The sequence below is a fragment of the Lathyrus oleraceus genome, chromosome 2, assembly GCF_024323335.1.
Source record: "Lathyrus oleraceus cultivar Zhongwan6 chromosome 2, CAAS_Psat_ZW6_1.0, whole genome shotgun sequence".
NCBI lineage: Eukaryota > Viridiplantae > Streptophyta > Magnoliopsida > Fabales > Fabaceae > Lathyrus > Lathyrus oleraceus.
This window is the reverse complement of record NC_066580.1, coordinates 461,796,879-461,820,059: the sequence shown is the minus strand read 5'-3', so window position 1 is coordinate 461,820,059 and position 23,181 is coordinate 461,796,879. Positions and strand designations below refer to the sequence as shown.

The window sequence follows — 23,181 nt, the reverse complement described above, 5'->3', positions numbered from 1 at the left end:
AAACAAAGGTTGTTTCGAACACTTTAGCAAGGAAACGGAGTGAAAGATGCCCATATTTGATAGCTCAAATAAGAACTTTTGGGTATCTAACAGTATGTCCGCCCCCAATTCCAAATAGAATTGAGATATGTAATTAACCTTTGAAAGAGTTGTACACAAGAGAAAAAGTAGCAATTTAAACCCCCAAACCATATGTTTGATGGTAATCCTAACTTCTTCTCTCCCCTTGATCTTAAGCAAGATCAAGTGAGCCAAGACTTTCAAGTTGATCCTCTAGTTGCCACTACTCCTTTGACAGAACCCTGTTCTTCAAAGCTTTCACTCGACTGAACCCTCTTTGCGAAATCTTGTACAAAAATGCCAAATTAATCCTTGGTCTTGGAGGAAAAACCATAATCGGCTTTATCAATGAAACACCCAAAGAATACTCAACCTAATTTGATTTCAACAATCCTAAGTTGGACCTTATTAATCTAATCTAGATGACACTCAATTAAAATAATTATGTGTAATTATTGAATGTATGAAGAGAAAAGGTTGAAAATAATGAGAAAATTCTCTGTATGTTCTTGGTTTCTAATTTTTACGAAATGATGCATGAGTGCATATTTATATGTGTGTGTGTAGAAAAATAACAAACAAAACATATTTTTAGCCAAAAATTACAAGTTTTGTAAATTTGAGAAAAATGTATTGACTTTAAATAAGTATGAGTCAATACATAGGCATGATAGTTTATATATAGACTCTAGGAGTCGATACCTTTAAGGCATAAACATTTGCTTGAATTTTTTTTTAAGTAGGAGTCAACTCCAAACACGGGAGAGTCGACTAATAAGAACTATGTATCGACCCACGCCACATATGTATCGATACATTGAAGGCAAGATTGCTATTTTAAAAAATATTTTAGTTGGAGTCGACTCCAAACACGGATGAGTCGACCCATTCGGATTGTGTATTGACCCATACCTCTTATGTATTATTACTTTTAAGGCAAAATATTTTATTTTTAAAACTCATTTAGTATGTATCGACCCATAGGCTTGATTTATCGACCCATATACTTGTTTTGCATAAAAACTCAATTCCTTCACTATGTATCAACCCATAGACTTATTTTCATGAAAAATTATAATTTCGACTTGTAATGACCTATCACACCTGATTTTAACTGTCCTATTATGATAATGCACATCTAGACATAGACAATAAGATCCAATATACGCAAATACTAAATGTCCTATTTTTGACACCATTCAAAACATATATATGAGGATAGTGCACTCACATACTCCCCTTTTTTGATGTTGGCAAAACTTACGAAGTATTTGGTGTCTTCACCATAGCTTCTCCTAAATATGTGCATCTTAAGACTTTTATACTTCTCCCCCTTTGATAACATCAAAAAGAGATAAAGGTGCAAAACCTGAGAAGTATCATTAAAAATTTACAACAACATATAAATTACTCAGAGGCGTTGCAAAGATAACAGATTCAACTATAACATGCACTCACATATAATTAAGTCAGATTGAAATAAAGAACAAACATAAATACACAAGTAAATCATACAAAAGAGGTGAAATTCATTACAAATTTGTTATAAGAAGGTCATAATAGAACAAAATAATAAATATAAAAACATGAAAATAGAATTGAATGAATAATAAGATCCACAATGAAGCTTAACTAACGACCACGACCACGACCTCTATGATCTGGAATTTCAGGTCTCCTACCCCGGTACCAAGTTACACCTTCGCCTCCATACTCATAATCCAAGAAATCACATATCTCCTGTAAAATCATTGATAGTGATGGTGATTTTCATTTTGATAATGAATCATGTCATTGATGCCGGTTTGAGTGGCACCATGGTTGAAAGCCATATTTTGACGAATTTCATTAAATTGCTCCGTAGCATATGTGGAAAAATTGTTGAAATTGTTGTCTTGGGCAGTCAGATGTTCATGAACCACTCTGAAGCGCTCCTCTTGAACAGCTTCAAAAGCATCACGTCTTCGAGATTCCTCTTCATGGCGCTCTCGTTGCTCAACACACATGTTTTCCAGCAAGGCGAGAATAGATGATTCATCACCACTTGAGCCGACACTATAGTAGTGACCATATGTTATGCCATGTTAGGTCTATGAGTTATGTTGCCACTGACCCCACCCTTGTGGGTATTCATGATCCTCTGCATCACGTTATCGATCATGATAATCATCATGGTGAGTATCAACCATGTCTATATCCACATGGTGAACTTGTTCTTCCACCTCTTATTCATCAACATTGCATATACCAAATTCAGCAGTATCATCATAATTATATATGACCTTACCGGATCCCTTCATCTTACCGGATCATTATCCCAATGGTACCTCATGTGTCTCATTGTACTCGAGTTAAAATCTTGAGCCTGATTAAGTGAGATGTTTTAAAGATTTACCATACTAATACGAAAGTTCCTTAGAATCTTCGTAATCATTGAAAAGTAACATAAGCATGACCCTCTGTTACAATCTTTAACAACAAACATTCTTGACATAAAGTAGTTCGGCCAATTAATCTTAATCTTATTTTAAAGAATATACATTAAATGTACCTTATCTATGTCAATTTGAAAATAACCACCCTTTTCTTTGACGTAACACATGAGTGACAATCCAATGAAGAATACATTGATTTCTCTTCAAATAGCCCGTTGATACTTTAGCCAAGTTGTCTTCTGGACTTGGTTATTTGAGACTGGAATTTAGGTAACTTCTCATATCAAAATCAGGATGAAAAACATGATCATATAGGTTTGCTTCATGAGATAGCACAGTAATTCCAAACACTTCACTCCATTGTTCTTGTTTAAAGTGGTAGGAATGCTTTCATATCTTAAATCAAAAAGAACATACTTCCCTTGATTGTAACTTAACATAAAAGACTCGTACTAAGTCTTCATTATAATCAGTGGAGACTTTTAAAAAATTGTTAATCTCTTGATATTACATAAGATCAACAATCTTTGGAATGTGTAATTTATTGACAATTGCAGAATCATACACATGTTACTTTACAATAATTCTATTTCAGAAGGATTTTTCAAAATCTTCAATACAAGAGTAAGGTAGAAGTGAGAGAGCACCGACATGTGTTTATGAGAATATTCCCACAACATTCTTCCCTTTGTTCACTTTATGAGCCATGAATTTTGGATTTGAAGGTATACACATCGGTGATTGAGAAAATGTGTGAACTAAAATAACTAGATTTGAAGTGATATTGGATAACAAAACTAACCCAACCTATGAGAATGAGTTTCTAATCACATAAATTAGAAGATAATAGATGAAGAGAATTGATTTTTGGAAATGAGAAGTGGTGAGATTTTATAGAGATTTTGAATTGATGAGAAGTGGATGCGTTTTTTAAGGAAAGGGAAAATTTAACCTAGGTTGGCTTGGAAATTAGGAGAAGTTTGAAAGATTAGTAAATGGGTGATTAAGAATAGTCAATAATAGATATGACGTGTGGAAAGAGAGAGAAAAATGATCCTTAGTAGTGCATGGGTCGACTTCAGTCCAGAAGGAGTCGACTTAAAAAAATAACAAAACCGCAAATGTATCGGCTCATCCGTGATTGGAATAGATACATACTGAAAATAAAAATGACATAACCACGAATATATCGAATCACACATGATTGTAATGTATACTTACTAAATCGAAAGTTTAAAAATATAGAAATTTAAGTTATGTATCAACTCATACCATCTGGGAGTCAATACGAACTGTATATGCATTGACTCAAAACCTCTATGTATCAATACAAATTGAATAGAGACAAAAAAATTGAAAAATGAAGACATTTTATATACCTAAGTTGAGTTTAGTTAAGGCATACATTGTGGACTTAGTAGAATTCATACAAAAATGACATTTTTTTATGAAAGAATAAGTAAAAAAACATACTCAAACACAAATATCATCAAAATTCTTCAAATGAAAGGAATTAATAGCATGAAATACATATGATGATGAAATAAAAAGTGAAGTCACTATAAACATATAGATTGAAAACACTCAAGGATTATCAATGAATTTTTTTGGAAGTGAACAAACATGCAATTTATCATACATTAAATATATCACGCAATCTTGGATCATAAACAAACAATCAAACAAATAAGTCATAGATAAGCAACATATTATATAAAAACTTAAGAACAAAGAGATAATTTGAGAATGATATTACCTCATAGGATGAAAGACGGAGGATGCACTCACATGAAATAAAACTTTTGAATGAAGGTTAAAACAAATGTAACGAGTGCATTCAAAAAATATATTAGGTAAGATTTGAGATATTGAGAATGTCCAATTCCCTTTGAATATGGAAAAATGACTCATTCACAAGAGGTTTTGTGAAAATATCAGCAAGTTATTTTTACTATCAACATGCTCAAAAACGACATCACCTTTTTCAGCATGGTCTCGTAGGAAATGGTGTTATATCTCAATATGTTTAGTAGGAGAATGTGGCACTGGATTTTTTGTTAGGTTAATCGCACTATTATTATCCCACGTTATCGGAATATATTGAAGTTTAATATCGAAGTCAAGTAGTTATTTTTTAAGCCATAAAATTTGAGCACAACAACTATCAGTTACGACGTATTCCGCCTCGGTAGTTGTCAATGGTGTCTCTTCCTAGCTCTCCCTCTTCTAAACCCTTGCTCAAACTCTTGCCCAATTTCACATATTGCAAACTAAAACTATTTTCCTCTCCACTCTCTATTTAAACGAAATAAATAAAACCTAATTATTTATTTCTGATATTACTCATGATACCCTCATCTCTTGCTAATTACTCTCACACACTAAAGTTCTACTAAACTTATAAATTCTACCCCAAACTATATATTTCTCAAATTAAATAATTAAATTAATTAAATTTAAATAAAAATCTCATTTTATTTCTAAAGGATGTGTTCTCTCATTTTAGGCCATATACCCCCAAACACATAACATAAAATAATTCACTAGTACACCACATATTTATATAAAATAACATAATTAATTAAATACGAAAAAAATGGATGTTACAACTCTCCCCCACTTACAAGATTTTCGCCTTTGAAAATCACCCGAAAGAAACAACTTTGGATAAGACTCTCTCATTCGGTTATCCATCTCCCACATTACGCTCCCTCCAGTAGGTCCTTCCCACATCACTTTCCCTAAGAGGATGTCTTTACCTCTTAAATGTTTCACTTCACGATCCTCAATTCGCAAGGGTGATGCCTCAACAGTCAAGTTCTCTCTAAATTACACATCCTCCAATTGGATTACATGAGATGAATTTGGGACATACACCCAAAGTTGATACACGTGAAACACACTGTGAAGATTTGAAAGAGATAGTGATAATGCAACTTTGTAAGCCACTTTTCCTACTCGCTTCAAAATCTTGTAAAGACCAATGAAACGCAACGTGGGATTTCAAGATTTCAATGCATGACCAACACCAGTCACTGGAGTGACTCTCAAGAACACATGATCTCCCTCTTGGAATTCAAGTGTTTTCCTCTTGAATCATCTTGATCTTGAATAACTATTTTGTATACTTTTATGTATCATGATAACTCTTCTGTATACTCTGCAAAGCTTTCATCTTCTCTTGAATCATCTTGATCTTCTCAGTCATCTACTGAATGATAATCCAAGCACAACACTTGTGTCAGACTCAAACCAACACAAAGGCGTCATACACCTCCTACCATACAAAGCCTTAAACGATGTCATTCCAACACTCGAATTAAAATTGTTTTTTAAAATTTGTATTAATGGCTTATGACAAGCATGCTCTATTGCATGTCTTGGTTTAAGTGCTTTTAATACTGCATGCATTGATTCTTCTTAAGTCTTTTCGTTTAGACTTCTACCTACTCCCTCCCATATCTTTTTATCTCATTCCTTCCTTCTCTATTTAAACTCATCTTTAACTCTTTTACTTTTCATCTCATTTTGCACTTTCTAAAATCACCTTCAAAAACTTCCATCCTCTTTCACCCTTTAAGAATCTCCAAAATGTCTTATGTTTGTGGAGTAGCCTACCCCTAACCATTGCTTCTGAAAAAACTATTGACTTTGACAAATTTAGAAATCATGATTTGGATCTTCTAAGTCACGTTCGATCCCAGAAATGGGTTAATTACTTTAACAGACTTGATGGATCCATCTATCCCGTTCTCATTCGATAATTCTGAAACAAATGTGTCCCTCTTGCAGATTAGACAAGATGTTTCATGCATTAACTCTAATGTTTTTTTAATTTCCATTTCCATAACTCATGCTCTGATTTCTAAGGAAATCATATGCGATGAAGTTGGGGTTCATATGGACATGTACCCAAGGCCAAGTCCATTCCTTAATATAATTCCATTTAATATCATTCCCATCAAGGACAACTTGGAAAATTTATCGTCTCTTCTTCCCAAGGCGAAGATTTGGAATCAACTGTTGGTGTCCAACATTCCTCCAAGAGAAGATGCACTAGAAACAATCACCTATGTTAACAAGCATCTTATCTTCTCCATCTTCTAGAGAACTAAGGTTAACCTTCCTCACACAATCTTCAACTTCTTGAGAACAAAGATGGTTGCCTCTCGTGGAGGAGTATATTCTCTCATACCTTTTAGAAAAGTTATTTCTGAAATTTTCTTTAGACAAGATATTGTTGAGAGTGTGTAGAAGGTTGGGTTAACAGAGGCTCTAGAAACCACCTGGAGACAGAGGCTCGTTGCAACTTAGGACCATATAGTGTTGGATTCTCTCTACTCTAGTTTCTCCTTTCCATGGTTTTCTTTTCTTAGTGTCTTCTTGTTTTATATCTTCTTTTGTATTATTTTGTTCATCAATGAAAAAATATGTTTCCTCTTGTTGTATCTCTTTGTTCTGCATTTTATTCTTTCTATTCATTTTTTATCTTTTCGATTAATGACAAACGGGGAGAAAACCTCACTCTATAGATTTAAGTTGAAGAAATAATGTTTGAAAGTATAAAACTCAAGGGGAGCTTACAAAGCTATCTCTGAAGTTTTATAAATATGATTATCCAAGTAAACAAATTTCATCAAAATACATGGATTTGTCATCATAAAAAAAGGGGGAGAAACTTTTCATCATAAAATTTTTACAAACCTATCTCTGAAACAAACTCTGACTCTGAAGATGTCTAGGATCTGAACCAATGGATAAAAGCGTGTTTACAAACAAGTCAACTCTGATATATCAAGCCAACATTTCTAAATAGAAACCATCCAGACAGACTCTGATAAAAGATTATGACTACTAGCTTTTGAAAGTCTCATAATCCAGTTCTCTAGAGACTCCTAAGTCTCACCAAAGTTCTGAAGGCTAACTGTAATCTCTAAGTTTCAATCCACTTGTATGTAGAAGCCTATGACTAGAAGATACACATAAAATTGTCAATGTTGTTTGATGTGATACAAGTACAAAAGCAAATATATTTTATGTATAAAGTATTGTACTTCATATCAAAGAAACTTCTCACGTCCAATCATCCTAACCAACTTTTTGTTGCTAGTGCCACTCTATTGTTACATATGAAGTGATTGTCACACAATGAACACTTTAAGGATAACTTCAAACTTCATCTCCCAACGGATCTATTTTGTATCTATATAAAGAGGTCTTTGAAGATTGAATAAAATAAGGTTGAGATACACGAGCATTAAAAAAATTATCAATGAATCACACTTAGAATACATGTATATAGAAGAAATCTTTCTCACACTTTCACTTAGAAAAAAAAACTCATTGAATATTTTTGTTAAGTGTATACTTGGTTTAAAATTGTGTATCATCTTATCAAGAGGCAAACTCTATAAACACAAAACTTAAGAAGTCAGTGACAGGTAGTCATTGAGGATTAAATATCCTTAAGCGATGAGGTTGGCCAAGATCTTAAGAAGCCGTTAGATTTCTTATGGAACCAGTTGGGTTAGAATTCTTAATAAATCAATAACAGGTTGATATTGCTCTTGTAATCAGTTTGATTATTGGATTTAGTCATTTTCTAAGACGAAATCACTCAGGCGGGTGGACTAGATGTAGCTTTGTTAACAGCAAACCAGGATAAAATACATGTGTCCATATCTTTATCTTTATCATTGTTGTTTGATACATTGGGAAATAAAAAGTTTTATATCTTGAAACCCAATTCAGATCCCATGTTTCTTGTGTTTCTTGCAACTTCAACACTCTGTCTAAAAAAAATACGATTGTTTGCAGGGTATCAAAGTTCCCCAAGGGTACTTATCAAATGTGAAGAAACTTGTGCCAGAGAACGATCACAAATTAGTTGGCTTAAAATATCATGATTGTGTCTTCATGAAACAACTTCTACCAGTGACTATTTGTGGCATTTTACCAAGGAATATAAGGGTAAGTATAACTAGATTGTGCTTATTCTTCAATGTTATATGTAGTAAAGTCATTAATTATGAAAATTTAGATGAGTTCAAACATGAGGCTACAATTATCTTGTGTTAATTGGAGATGTTTTTCCCTCCATAATTCTTTGACATTATGGTTCACTTAGTTGTTCATCTTGCAAAAGAGATTATAATTTATGGTTTAATTTATTTACGGTGGTTGTATCCGGTAGAGTGATACATGAAGATCTTTAAGAGGTATACAAAGAATCATCATTGTCTAGATGATTCGATCATTGAACGATACATCACAGAAGAATCTATTAAGTTTTGTCAAACTATTTTTCAGAAGAAAACTCTATAGAAATTCCCGAGTCTCATCATGATGGAAGATATGATGGTAGAGATACTCAAGGTTTAAATGTTAAAACTTTTGGCCGATATGTAGTTGTTCAAGCACATTTGTATATATTGAATAATATGGATGAAGTTCAACCATAATTGACCGCTCACAAAAGTCTTATAAAGGAAAAAAATTCCCCGAACGAATAAAAGATGGTTGTTAACAGAGCACAACAAAACTTTCATAACTTGGTTTAATGAAAGTGTTTCTAAAGAGAGTAGTGTATCACAGACAATTAAATGTTATCATGTATTCCTAAGTTTAATTTAACTACTTTGAATGCATACAAAATTACTAAATTTTCATTCTATACAAAATCAAAGGATGATCATAGTATCATATAAAATAGTGGGGTTATGGTTGAAGTCGAATCCTAGTACTTCGCTAGTTCAAAAGATAACAATCTTGTACTAGCGCCTAGAGTGGACTTTGGGGTTATTGAGGAGATTTTAGAGATTGATTATGTTAATTTTAAAGTTCCTTTATTTGAGTGCAAATGGATTGACAATAACCTTAGTGTAGAAACCGATGGATTAGGATTCATACGAGTTGATCTTCGAAAGGCAACTTATAAGAACGAACCATTCATCATGGCAATCCAAGCAAACCAAGTTTTTATGTCAATGATCCTTCTAACATTAGATGGTCAATTATTCTCCTTGGAAAATATCTTCCTAAAAGTACTGATGAAAATCAATATTTTAACTTTGAGCCCCCTTGTTTTGTAACACATGTACGTGATTCATCTGAAGAAAATTAATCAGATGGTGTGCATACTATTCCTCGTAATCATAAAGAGGAGATATGGGAAAAGGTAGTAAGTAAATTTTTTATATCACTTAGTAATTTACAATTATTCATTTTACTCATTTTTATTTCTTTTACTAAAGATTTAATGTTGTTGTTGATTAACCTAATTAGTTTCAAATGTTGTTCAAATTATAGGTGTTTAATGACCAGTGACAAATCTTAGCATAGAACATTTGGACAACCTACAAGAATTTCCATTTTGGTTATTTTTTTTGTTTGTTAATCATTTATTTTATTTTTGTTGTAACATTATAAAGTGTGTGTCATTTTGCCTTTGCATTTGGTATAAACAATGAATATTTGTGGCACAATATTTTTTTTTGAGAAATTGACAAAATGTACAATGTTTTTGTGTCAAAAATCTACAAAATACGGTCTTATATATTGATAATGTATCAAGTGTGAGTAGTGTGGATAATACTCTCACATTGGTTAGAAATATGGAGACTTGAGCATATATAAGTAAGAGAACCACCCACCTATCACCTTAAGGTTTTGGATGAATATGTGGTGTGTCTCTCACAATGGTGTTGGTTCAAAAAGAAGAAGTCTCGCGATATTCAATGCTCCATAGTGAAAAAACTATCCAACAAATGGTATTAGAGCCTTGGGTTCGAGAAATGGATTGACTTACTTATATCGAAAGTCAACGACGTCAGTGTGGTGAATAAGAAACGTTCTGTTGAAGAGTGTCAAGGACACCAATGTGGTGAATAAAAAATGTTCTGTTGAAGAGTGTCAACGACGCCACTGTGGTGAATAAGAAGCGTTTTGTGCGGTACAAGAGTTTGTTGAAGTAAGAACAACTTCCACTTGAGGGGGAGTGTTGAGAATGTATCAAGTGTGAGTAGTGTGGGTAATAGTCTCACATTGGTTAGAAATGTGGAGACTTGAGAATTTATAAGTAAGAGAACTCACTCACATATCACCTTAAGTTTTTGGGTGAATATGTGGTGTGTCTCTCACAAAGGTGTTGCTTCAAAAAGAAGAAGTCTCACGATGTTCAATGATCCCTAGTGAAAAAACTCTCCAACATTATATTATATGAAATGTTATATATTACAGGTACAAACGAAAGTATAAAAATATATATATATATATATATATATATATATATATATATATATATATATATATATATATATATAATATATATATATATATATATATAATGTTATCCCTTCGATTTTTACTTATAACCGATGTAAAAATATTGCGTTATTACCACGATTTTACACAAAACCGAGGTTTAATATTGGACGCGCCATCCAGCTCTAAAAATAATAAAAATACAGATGTTGGAGTTCGAACCCATATGCCCCCTCGATTTTTAAATAATCGATGGGTAAAGTGACAGCTTTTCATGACGTCATTCGTTGTCTTGCTTCTGTAATCGAGGTTAAATACATTTCGTGTCCGAGATTAAATGTGTTTTTTGTAGTAATCTTAGTCTGTAACCTCGAGAAGTCATTGACAATTTATCTTTGAGTTTGTAATATGTTTGATTAGTGGATTAAATCCTTGTAAGAAAGCAAAATCACTCTGATGAGTGTACATGATTAACTTAGTTAAGAGTGAATCAATATAAAAATCCTATGTATTTCTATAATTGTTATTCTTGTCATTGGTTTACAAAAGGTTGTCATATTTGAAATCCAAATCAAATCTCTCATTTATTGTGTTTCTAGAACCTTCAATATACAATGTCTCGGACATCATATTTAACACGTGTCTCTAGAATAAGTCTCCAGAATCTGTTATTTGTGATAAATCAATTAAATATATTTTCTCAAACATCATATCCAAAACATTTTCTCTTCAAAATAGAATTTCACCAATCATAAAATGTCTATCAATACGTTGCACCTGTTGATAAATTGGAATGCTAGTAAATATAGAAAAAAAACCGAAGAGGAAATATGATAAAAATTGTAGTCATGGTCAACAAAACAAATTATAATAATGATTAGAAATATAAAAAAAAATAAAAATAAAAAATCCATAAAAGGAAATTGGTAACCAGAGGATGTATTATGACAAAATGTTAGTCAGCAACGGTCACCCATTTACAATATCCTTTTATATAAAATATAATTTCTATAAAAATATATTTAGACATAAATAAATCAAAATAATATTGAGCTAGATACAGACCCTCAAATTTTCTCTATAAATTAAAATTCTCTCATTTCTCATTTCACTTTTGCATTTCTTATTTACATAAAAGAGACCGAGAAAGAAATTCAGTTTGATATTGAGCTGTAGCTGAGACAGTTCATTCTTCAATCTACTCCTCCATTGAGGTACACAATTTTGAACTAAACTTTTAATTTCATTTTGTTTGAAATTAATCATTCTTAGTTTTTGTATGCCTGTTTTTATTTCATTTTTCTTAATGTTGTTTGATTGGTTAATTATCAAATTTTATATCTGACTTTATAATCCTTTTTCTCTAAATTCTGAGTTCTGTAAATGAAAAGAACACATGCAATCTTCATATTTATGCGATCTATTGTATCTATTTGTAATATAAGAAATTTGATGGAAGATGTTTCTGTGCATGTAGGTAACAAGTTAGCAAGAATGAGTCATCAATTTCGTTTAGGAAACTGGAATGAAGACGGCAGTCCATCTCGTGATCGTGATGCTAGAGCTTTAAGATATTTATTGGCCTCTAATTCTTCTTCTTCGGTTGCTTTCAACAATCGCGCGCGATCATCTGAAATCAACGATCAAGTTGTACATGATAATATCATGCAAACTAATCCTCTTCATTCCACTCATATTCCTCTTCACTCAAACACAACAAACATTACTACTAGTCATGCTACTAATGGTAATCACTATCTTTCTCCTACGTTACTTCTTCGAACATTCATTCATTTCAATAGTTATAATGACAATCAGACATTTATTTTTACAGACTCGTCCCCGCCAAGACTCTTTGGTTCACCTCTCATTTTGGCTCCTACTATCACAAGGAGTAGTGATGGTTGTATCAATACAAGTATTGGGCAACTTCGACCTGCTCCTACTATTACTTCTACTGGTATTGGCAATTCTTCGGTCAAGAGAAGTAGATCACCCGATCTTGTGAGAGGAGAGAGTTCAAATCAAGGTTCACGAGTTGGTGGAACCTTAAGAAGACGCACAAATCCTCCTCCTCGTCCTACTTTTCAGCAAGAGAGTGTGAACAATAATAACATTTCTTCAGTGTCTTCAACTCCGATGTCAACACTATATAACTACAATGGTAATAGGGTCTTTTCGGATATGTTGCGCCGACGAGTGAACCAAATTGGTGTAAGTGCAGCACAAAATTCTATTACGAGTGAGTCTCACATAATTAACAGACATTCTGCACGTCTTGGTCTAGCAGATTTTATTGATGATACACCATCCTATAATAGTCCATCTCAATCTATCATTGATGAGGATGTTGCTCGATTATTGCTTCCTTCTCGACAAGAGAATCCTCGGGACAGCTTCACCATGCCAAGAACAACCGAACATGCATCTGCATCACTTTTCCAAAGGAATAATAATATATTTTCTTTTGAAGCAGGATCATCTTCATCCTCTGGAAGTCCAGATTGGGGTTTGAATGGTTTTAACAACAACCATAGCAACTTGGATTTATCTGATTTTAGTCGTCTGAGAAGTGATGATACATTTGTTGATAGAATCACAAATGCTCAAGAATATGTAAGGCTTTTACCAGGAGGTCGTGTAAGTACATTTTTCGCTCCATCTATTGTTCATGTGCCGTCTGATAGTTATGGAACACGACAACCACAACGGCCTTCGGATTCTTCGACAAGTAGTTACCGCCGAAACCCTCTTCCACCTCCTCCTGCACCAGGATCAAGTACTTTTGTAGAATATGATCAACACATGCACACAGGTAGATCATTGGCTAGATCAAGGAATCGTCGTCGCGGTAACAACCGCATTCTCACATCAACTTCTCCTCAACTTAGGGCTCAGAGGAACAGCCTTAGGAATGAGGTATTTAATATCATTATGCTAATAGAAATCTAGCATAAAAATCTATATTAATTGGTATCAATAATGTTTATTAACTTAGCATTCATTTAGTCAAATATAAATTAAGTATTCGAATATATAACATATGTAACAGGTTTTTAGCTCCATTCAGCATCTGCGCAACGGTGGCTCTATGCGGATAGAGGTAAATAAGTTTTCATTCAGATTTTTTTTCTTATGACTAAACTATTTTTCTAATTATTATAAAAAGTCATTTTTAACGTATACTTCACTTTATTTTCATGTATCTTGCAAATGTGTGACACAGGACTTGCAAATAATGGATTATTCAATTGTGTTAGATATGCTTGAGAATCAAGAACGTATCACCATGCTACGTAATACAAATGATTGGCCATATGAGGTAAAAAAAATTATCATGTAATTATCAATGTATAATTGATTATTTATTTTTATATATTTCCTACTCAATTTAGTATTTTCGTATTAATTCATAATGTTCGAATTTCCAAATTTAATGTTGAATAATAGGTTAAACTATTGTATAGGTGATTCTATCCCTCGAGGAAGAAATCAGGAGGCTTGAGATAGGGCTCACTGAAGAAGAAATTCTCACATATATTGAGAGAGATTTTCATGTCCCAAATCCAAATGAAACAAGTACGCAAAACGAAACATGCACAATCTGTCAGGTGAGACTAATTACATGTTTCTAAACAAAAGTCATATGTTCAGTTATTCTAATCTACCTTTCAATCTTATGTTTATTAGGAAGACTATGTGGAAGGGGAAACCATTGGAAGATTGGATTGTAGGCACATATATCACCTTGAATGCATCAAACAATGGTTGTTGTTGAAGAATGTTTGTCCAATTTGTAAGAAGACAGCTTTGAAAGTTGATGAAGATTAGCATGAAAGTGATTGATGATTGGTTTTATATTGCATCTCCGAACTTGATTTTGTTATGAGTGTTTGGCTAGTGTTTTCGAGTTTATTCTGATTTTTTGTTGTTTGAATTATCAAAGACTTTTTATTATTTCTAATTCCATTTGAATTCAGTTTGAATGATTAGTGAGTTATGGAAATTCACTTAGACAATCATGGTGCTGAATATTTGCTATAACTTTTTTATTGAATTCAAAGTGCCTTTATTTTTAACAATGTTTCTTAGTATAGAACACGTGAACAATGTTTGTAGCAGTAGTTAGTTTTATCCTTCAATAATAATCTGCAACCACAATTGAGGCAACATCAAACATCAAACATCAAAACGCAACTAAGATTTAAAACCTTAAACATATGATAAACATCAAGAACTTCATTTGGTATATCTATGAATGTACCACTTGTCACTTCTTGTTTGATTGACTCGTATGGAAAAAGAGGTGGCATGTTTTCTGGCTTGATTGGTTCAAAAGTCTTGGGATTTAATGATGGTGATGGTTTAATTGGAAGATATGCTATTAGATTGTATCATTGATGATAGCATGCGGTAGGAAGTAAAAACGTAACTTCTGGGAAGCATTCACCAATGCTGATTTTTCCTTCTCTATCTTCTTGTAACACTTTTTTGGTATAACAAATGCTTTAGATATTACGTATATCAGGCTCTAATCAGGACCTATGAGGATAGTACTAATTTGTCTCTATCAGTGAGATTCTACCATAAGATCTATGTCGAGCATCTCGACTAGACATACCGCAAAAAGATCGACATTGGCTCTCAAGCATTCAATGAGTCCTTCCTTTAATATAGTCAACAAACTAGGTCTCACACGAAGTGATCATGTTGGATTCTCATAAAGTTGAACTTGAATTTTCCATCTGGGATAGATCTTCGTGTGTTAACTTTGGTTTCTGTCGCCGAGTTGAATTGATCAGCTGGTAGAATTCCATCTTCTCGTACATTATGATTTATAGGGACTATGGATGACATAAGAGTCTAAAGTTACATGTCTCTTATATCTTAACGACTATGGTTATGTTCCTTGTCTCTTAAGTTTTTGATGTTTAGTTTTATGTCGGTGATTCTCCTAATTAGTTTCTCATCTTGAGACTGAGTTTTAGATATGTGTTTTAGCATGCATAAATTAAAGTGTTTCATTATAGTGCAAGAGATATGGTTTAAGTCAATTTATTAAGTTTTTTGAATTAAGAACTGTATTTGAAATTGGTTCCAGTCATGACATTGGTAGAATCTTAGAACATCTTTAAAATTGTAAAAAATTGAGATTATAAATGTGTGATTAGAATCACACATCCTATCCTATGACTCACATCAAATGAAACTGAAGTTGTCAAGAAATGATTGAAGCTTCTATGATTTGTTTCATAGATTGTACATGATTTGAATCCTAACGTCATATGATTCGAATCATAAGTTATACTTGACTTGAATCATGGAGAGCTTATTTCCATGTTTTGCCTCTTCCTTGTTTGATTCGAACAATTCATATTCATGACTCGAATCATAACTCAAATCATGACTTAAATCATAAATAAGGGCTTCTCATATGTTTCATATCTTGATTCAAATCATTTTTCTCTTTGATTCAAATCATACTTTTTCTTGTGACTCGAATCAAACATAAACTTTAACTCATTTTTGTGCTAGATCTCCGGCACCTATAAAAATCATTTTCTCTTAAAACCTTCGTAATGTAAGAAAAAAACATTCTTTCAATAATTAATTTGAGTACTCACAATCTACTTGCTCTTTCATATTTTTAAAAGAGTTTTGAATCTTTTGTGAACACTTGCAAATGATTTCTTTCATCTTCTACCTCATTCATTCTCCATTGTTGTAAGGATTCAATTCTCATTTTCAGAGGTTAGTAATTATTGAGGAGAATCATTTTGAATTAAAATTTTCTTTGAATATTTGGTTAAGATTTCAGTGGTTCACAAGATGTGTGGTATTGTGAAATATTTTGATAATTCCATTGGAAGAGAATGAGGTTCTTCTCTCAGCTTGACTTTGGTTGTATTACTGTGTAGAAGCCTACAAACTAGGTAGGATGGATTGACTAACACTCAAGATACCAGTGGGATCGAGTAAGGATTTCCGTAGAATGGAGACTTATGAGCATGTTGTTGGGGCTTTAAGCATAGAAGCGATTTCGCATGAAGATTTCACAAAGAGTTCAATTCATAGACCATGTATTAGTCAAAGATCCCAAAAGAAAATTTTTATATTTTCAGCATTAATTTGGATATTGTGATTGTACGAAACACTTGTAATTTTGTCACAAATATTATTGGAATACCAACAAATTTTCAAGGGGCAACCATTTGAAAGTAGATTAGACACAAAGTAAGGACGAACGCACCGAACTAGTATAAATCTGAGTGTAATCTATTCTCTCTCTCTCTCTCTCTCTCTCTCTCTCTCTCTCTCTCTCTCTCTCTCTCTCTCTCTCTCTCTCTCTCTCTCTCTCTCTCTCTCTCTCTCTCTCTCTCTCAAAAACCCTTTTAATAGAGTTTCACAACAAAAATGATTTTGCATGGCAGAAGCAAGTTTTAGTGTAAAATAGATTATGCTTATAGATTGTAATTGGTACGTAAAGAATTAAGCATTTCACAATAAATTAAAAATCTAAATCTAAATTTCAACCAAATATACAAACAAAATAATTCATTGAATTATTGTCAAAATTATACAAGAAGTGTGATTTTTACAACACCAACACTATATAGGTTCTACAATCATAATTTTCAGTTTAATCTATAACAAAACAACCTAATCATGCAAGATGTTTTGTTACAGATTAAACTGAAAATTATGATTGTAGAACCTATATAGTGTTGGTGTTGTAAAAATCACACTTCTTGTATAATTTTGACAATAATTCAATGAACTATTTTGTTTGTATATTTGGTTGAAATTTAGATTTAGATTTTTAATTTACTGTGAAATGCTTAATTCTTTACATACCAATTACAATCTATAAGCATAATCTATTTTCCACTAAAACTTGCTTATGCCATGCAAAATCATTTTTGTTGTGAAACTCTATTAAAAGGGTTTTTTAAACTATTTTAAACGAAATAATTTTTAGGAGGTTTATTCACCCCCTCCCCATCCTCTAGACCGTTTCCTATACATATTTTCACCCAACAGTTGGCCTAGAGTGTGTCTTTTGATCAAGTTTATGCGATTCAAAATTTTGAGAATATGGGTGATGAGGATCCGAAGGAAGCGTACAATATATCACCACTTTTTAATGATGAGAATTATGCTTACCGGAAGGAAAACATGTATATACACTTAATGTCAATCGAGAAGTATTTATGGGTAGCAATTACCAAAGAGCCTTTTATTCCTAATAACAAAGCAAATAATTATGTTAAACTCCCAAAAGATTGGATCGAGGATGAAACCAAAATGGCATCATATGATTTAAAGTTTAGGAATATAATTATCACCATATCAAGCGCTAAAGTTTATTACTCTATCTTACATCATAAAAGTGCACAAACAATATGAAACGCTCTTCAAGTCCTTTACGAGGAGGAAACTAAAGACGCTAAAGATTCTAAAATCAATATGGTGATAGAGGAGTAAGAAGTTTTTCGTATGGAACCCAGTGAATATGTGGAATCCATGCAGACTCATTTTATGTTAGACGATAGACCGCGATCTAGAGGGGGTGAATAGATCCCAAGTTAAAAGACTTAATAAAAATTGTTTTGAATAATTTTATGGCTAACGGAAGTGACCTGAATCGAATCGTCTAAATCGAACCGCTATCGAAAAGTTCGGATATATGTAATTACAATCAAAGTATGATAATGAATACAAATTTGATCAACAAACTTTCAACCACAATCAATTGAATGCTATATTAAAAGTAGAGTCTATTTCCAAAGATAAAATACACAAAAATATAATAGAGACAAATTATCGAATACTTTGTGTACAATCGATTTTGTTTAGAAATTTGTATGATTTTGTTGATCTTCAAATCCAACCACAATCTAATAGATTGTGATCAACTCAACAAAATATTTTTCAAATGATTATCAAAAGGTTTAACCAAATGTATTGATTGCACAATCGATGAATTCAACAATTTTCAAATGATACGTAAAAGAGAGAGAGTATATAGGGATTTGTTTAGACAATTCTCCAATCGACCTCACTATGGATACATCTTCCTTCAATTCAAACTCTAATTGAGATAATGAAATTAACATTACTTTACAAAAGTAGTATACAAGAAAAATATAACAAACAACCCTATAATCGATATTGGTTTTAAAACTTTCGATGTAAATTCCAACTGTGTTATTTGTGGTGACCAACATGAAAAAAGATGGTGGGGAAGAGTTTGTGAACAGTGGCTAAGTTCCCAAATTGTTTAAAGAGTGATTTTTTCTTAATTCCTAATTCAAATAAAGAAAGTAGATATAAAGAATATACAAATTACTGTTTCATGAGACGACGTAATATGACCTTTTAAAAATATCAAAAAGTAGGTTTTTAATTTTTATTAGAATATTTGTATTTAATGTGTTTTTATATTGCATTATAATATTTTAATCTTAATATTTTTAATTATATTATACCATATTAATTATAATATTAAACTTAATATTAATTAAAAATTAATTGTTATGCCCTATCAACATAATATTTTTATATGATTAGTACATCACAATCATTATTTTATAGTTGAATAAAGAAAGTTAAATAATAATAAAAATTAAGTGATAGCATAAAATCTCTTTATAATATTAGTGCATACTAGTTAAATTTAATTTAATTATATTATATAATATTATTTTTATTGTTTTGTTTACAAATACTTGCTTTTTTTTCAAAAATTGGGCGTTTATTTCAGAATTTTCTCATTGTAAAGTTTATCTATATTCTACTATTATATTTTCTTATAATATTTAAAATGTTACATAGAAATTATCTTATTATATTTTAATTTAAGAAACAAAAAGATATATATGATAAATTAATTTAATATGAAAAGAATTTAGTACTATACCAAGACTTAAAATAATACAAAGAAAAATAATATATATATATATATATATATATATATATATATATATATATATATATATATATATAATTTTAAAAAAATGTTAAATCTTTGACCAATGCTAGTCAAGGACATGTTATTTCTAATTTTCATTTAACATAAAGTTTTAAATTAGATTCTACGAATTCCTTATACAGATTGATACTATATTTTCGTAATATAAAAAAAAAAAATTTATTAACTAACCATTAAAAAAATCTATACGTTGCATCATCTGTTGATAAACTAGAATACTAGTAAACATTGATAAACTATCCAAGAAGAAATATGATAAAAACTGGTGTCAATAATATGGTGTAAAACACTTCTATCAAAATCAGTCCAAAATTTAAATTAACATGATCATATTTTTTTTTTAAAAACATTTTTTATCATTTGAAATAATATATGTGAAATTCACTAGATTAAGGAGAAATTATGACTAAATAAAAAAATAAGACTAAAATAAATAATAAATATGTTTTTCAAAAGCCTAAGTTTATACTCATTACAATAGAATTACGGTATTTAAATTATTTTAAATGTTATAATATTCTCATAAAAATAATATTACACTACATAGTAGTTTTAAATAAGTTAACTTCATTTGCGTCACACTTCATCGTTAGAATATTTCAATTAAATTGATTTTTTATTAGCTAATTACAAAAAAAAATCGTTCTTTTTTTATGAACTAATAATAAATATATTCATTTGTCACACCTATTGATAAATTGAAATGCTAGTTAGAAATAAAAAACAAAATAAAAAACCGAAGAGGTTATGTGATAAAAATTGGTGCCCCAATCAATACAAACTAATTATATATTTGTCAATAATATATACGTTGTAAAACACTTCTATGAAAATCAGTTAAAAAATTAAATTAATACGTTATAATCATATTTAGAATAATTCATTATTATCATTTCAACTATTATATGTTAATTTCACTAAATTAGGGAGAATATATCATTAACTAAAAACTAGACTAAAATAATTTATTAAAGTTCAAATATATATATATATATATATATATATATATATAAATATATATATATATATATATATATATATATATATATATATATAATATATATATATATATATATATATATATATATATATATATATATATATATGTTTTTTTCAAAAGTCCAAGAGAGGGTTTAGATGAGATATTAGAAATTTAAAATTCTAATCAATTAAATAATTTAATTAAAATTTGTTTATTTTTTTATTTTTTTGTTTGGGTAGAGTATTAAAACTTTATAGTTAGATTTTTTAGGTCATTTTTATAAATTTAAATTTTTTGGGCAAAATTCAAAATATAAAAAATATGGACTAAGTTACAATTTTTTAAATTTTGTTATAAAATTTAAAAATTAATAAGGATCAATTTGCAAATATTTGAAATCAAATTTAAAATTTTGTAAATATAACAATAATTAATAATAACAATTCAATTGACCATAAAATCTCTTTTATTTATAAAATTTGAGAGGATTATACTGAGTACAACTTCAGAAATCAAAGTACAAATACAAGAGAAAAGGAAACTATCATCTTAAGGATCCCTAGCAACTGTATCAGAAGATCTAGCCAAAGGAGTATATTTTCTACGAATGTGTCGCATCTCTGACTCAAAAGATGTCTTCATCTGAGCCTTCTCGAGGACAAGCTGATCAACAATCTTCTCTCAAGCACCGGAAGGTTGAGGCATACTTGAGGCAACTAAGTCCTCTGGTTCTCTCTGTCTCTTCACAACACGGTCTTCAAGAATCTCAATAAGTGCATCTTTGTCCTTCTACTTAAGTTGTAACTCTTCATGCTTTCGGCTTAAAGCATGGAACTGCTCTTCCCACAAGTCTCTCTCTTGCTTCATCTTGGCGAGTGCATCTTCTAACTTTTCTACATCTTGGTTATAGAGAGTTGATGGCTCAGCCATAACCAAAGACATAGGTCTCTCACAAGCGTACGACATCTTCAGCTTCAAAGCTCTCTTCTTCACCCAAATAGTGTAAGCTTCCAAAGCTACACAGCTGCGTGGAACAAGCTCGGAACTTCCTTTCCTATGCACATTATGTCAAGCATGCACCATCCTTTTCTTCAGATGTTGGGGATCTTTACCCTTCTGATAGAATAGATCTTCTAACTAAATGTTATTGGGCTTATCTCTCAAGAGGGACCCAAGTTGACGACGGGCCAATGCAAGGTTGTGCTTGATTCCTCCTTGTGTACCAATGAGAGGTACATTAGAGAACTCACCACAACTGTCATTAATATCCACGCTACCCAATACAGAACCATACCAAACAATATCATCATTAGTGAGAGACATAAGTCTATGGGACCACCGTAGACATTGTTTGTTCTCTAAGAAGACTGGTGTCTAAGGCAAGTGTGAAATAAACCACTTGTATAGAAGAGGAACACAGCACACAATAATCCCACCACCTTTAGAATTCCTCAAATGCAAATAGAAATACATGTCATTCAACAGAGTAGGAACAGGATTTCCAATCAAGAAGATCCTAATGGCGTTAACATCAATAAAACCGTCAATGTTAGGGAACAAAGCTAAACCATAGATGAGCATAACAAAAATAGCTTCAAAAGCATCAATGCTACTGGCCTGAGCAAAAATAGTAGCTCTACCAATGAGGTATTCAGAAGTCAACCCAAGAATACCTCATTTCTTCACCAAGTGAGCACAAATCTCAAATTTCTTCAGATGAAGAGCTTCGAAAATGACATGAGATCTAGGAATCTCCTCTAATCCACTGAAAGGTACCTTGACGGATACAGGCATACCCAAGAGATGGCCATACTCCTCCAACTGGGCACAAGCTGATAATCAGGAAAAGTGAAGCACCGGTAGAGAGGATCATAGAACTGAACCAAAACACTCAGAAGTCCTTCAACCACATCAGTAGATAACACGGACAAAAGCTTCCCATGACGTTGCTTGAAGTCTAAAGGATAACAATTTCCTTAACTCTTTCAAATCAGAACATCTGAAATTGTACTTCTTAGTGTTCCTTCGTCCACAATCCATGGCCAGAACATATTTGCAAATAAGACCTTAGTTTCCTTGAAATTAATTTTTTTGTGATGAATGTCATGATGCGCATGAATGCATGAATGCAACAATCACACACAAGGGACCACACACAAGGCAAACACAAACAAAGGTCAAGGGACGGATCAAGTCATCATCAAGATCAATCATCCATTTTTGTGGACTATGGTTTTCATCTTATCAACACCCAAGTTCCATTGATATTGACAAGGCTTGATCGGATCAACCGAGAATCAAAGGGTTTGTTGCGAGTCACGAGCATGGAGTCAGGTTAAGAACCATCCCAAAGGAGTGTACTAAGGATAAAAACCTGTAGATCGTGTTCTAAAACAGTTCCCAGAGTCTTAATCCCATCTATCAGATATTATGGGTTAGGATGTCTGACT

General features: G+C 31.7%; 1 protein-coding gene across 1 annotated transcript; it reads left to right on the top strand.

Moving 5' to 3' along the window:
• Positions 1-11,873: 11,873 nt before the first annotated feature.
• Positions 11,874-14,801, top strand: LOC127120406 (uncharacterized). The gene is made up of 7 exons (XM_051050824.1): positions 11,874-11,971; positions 12,235-12,504; positions 12,592-13,676; positions 13,810-13,860; positions 13,984-14,079; positions 14,225-14,368; positions 14,448-14,801. Exons 2-7 carry the CDS (start codon positions 12,252-12,254, stop codon positions 14,586-14,588), a joined length of 1,770 nt encoding a protein of 589 aa, XP_050906781.1. The 5' UTR covers positions 11,874-11,971; positions 12,235-12,251; the 3' UTR covers positions 14,589-14,801.
• The last annotated feature ends 8,380 nt before the right edge of the window (positions 14,802-23,181 follow it).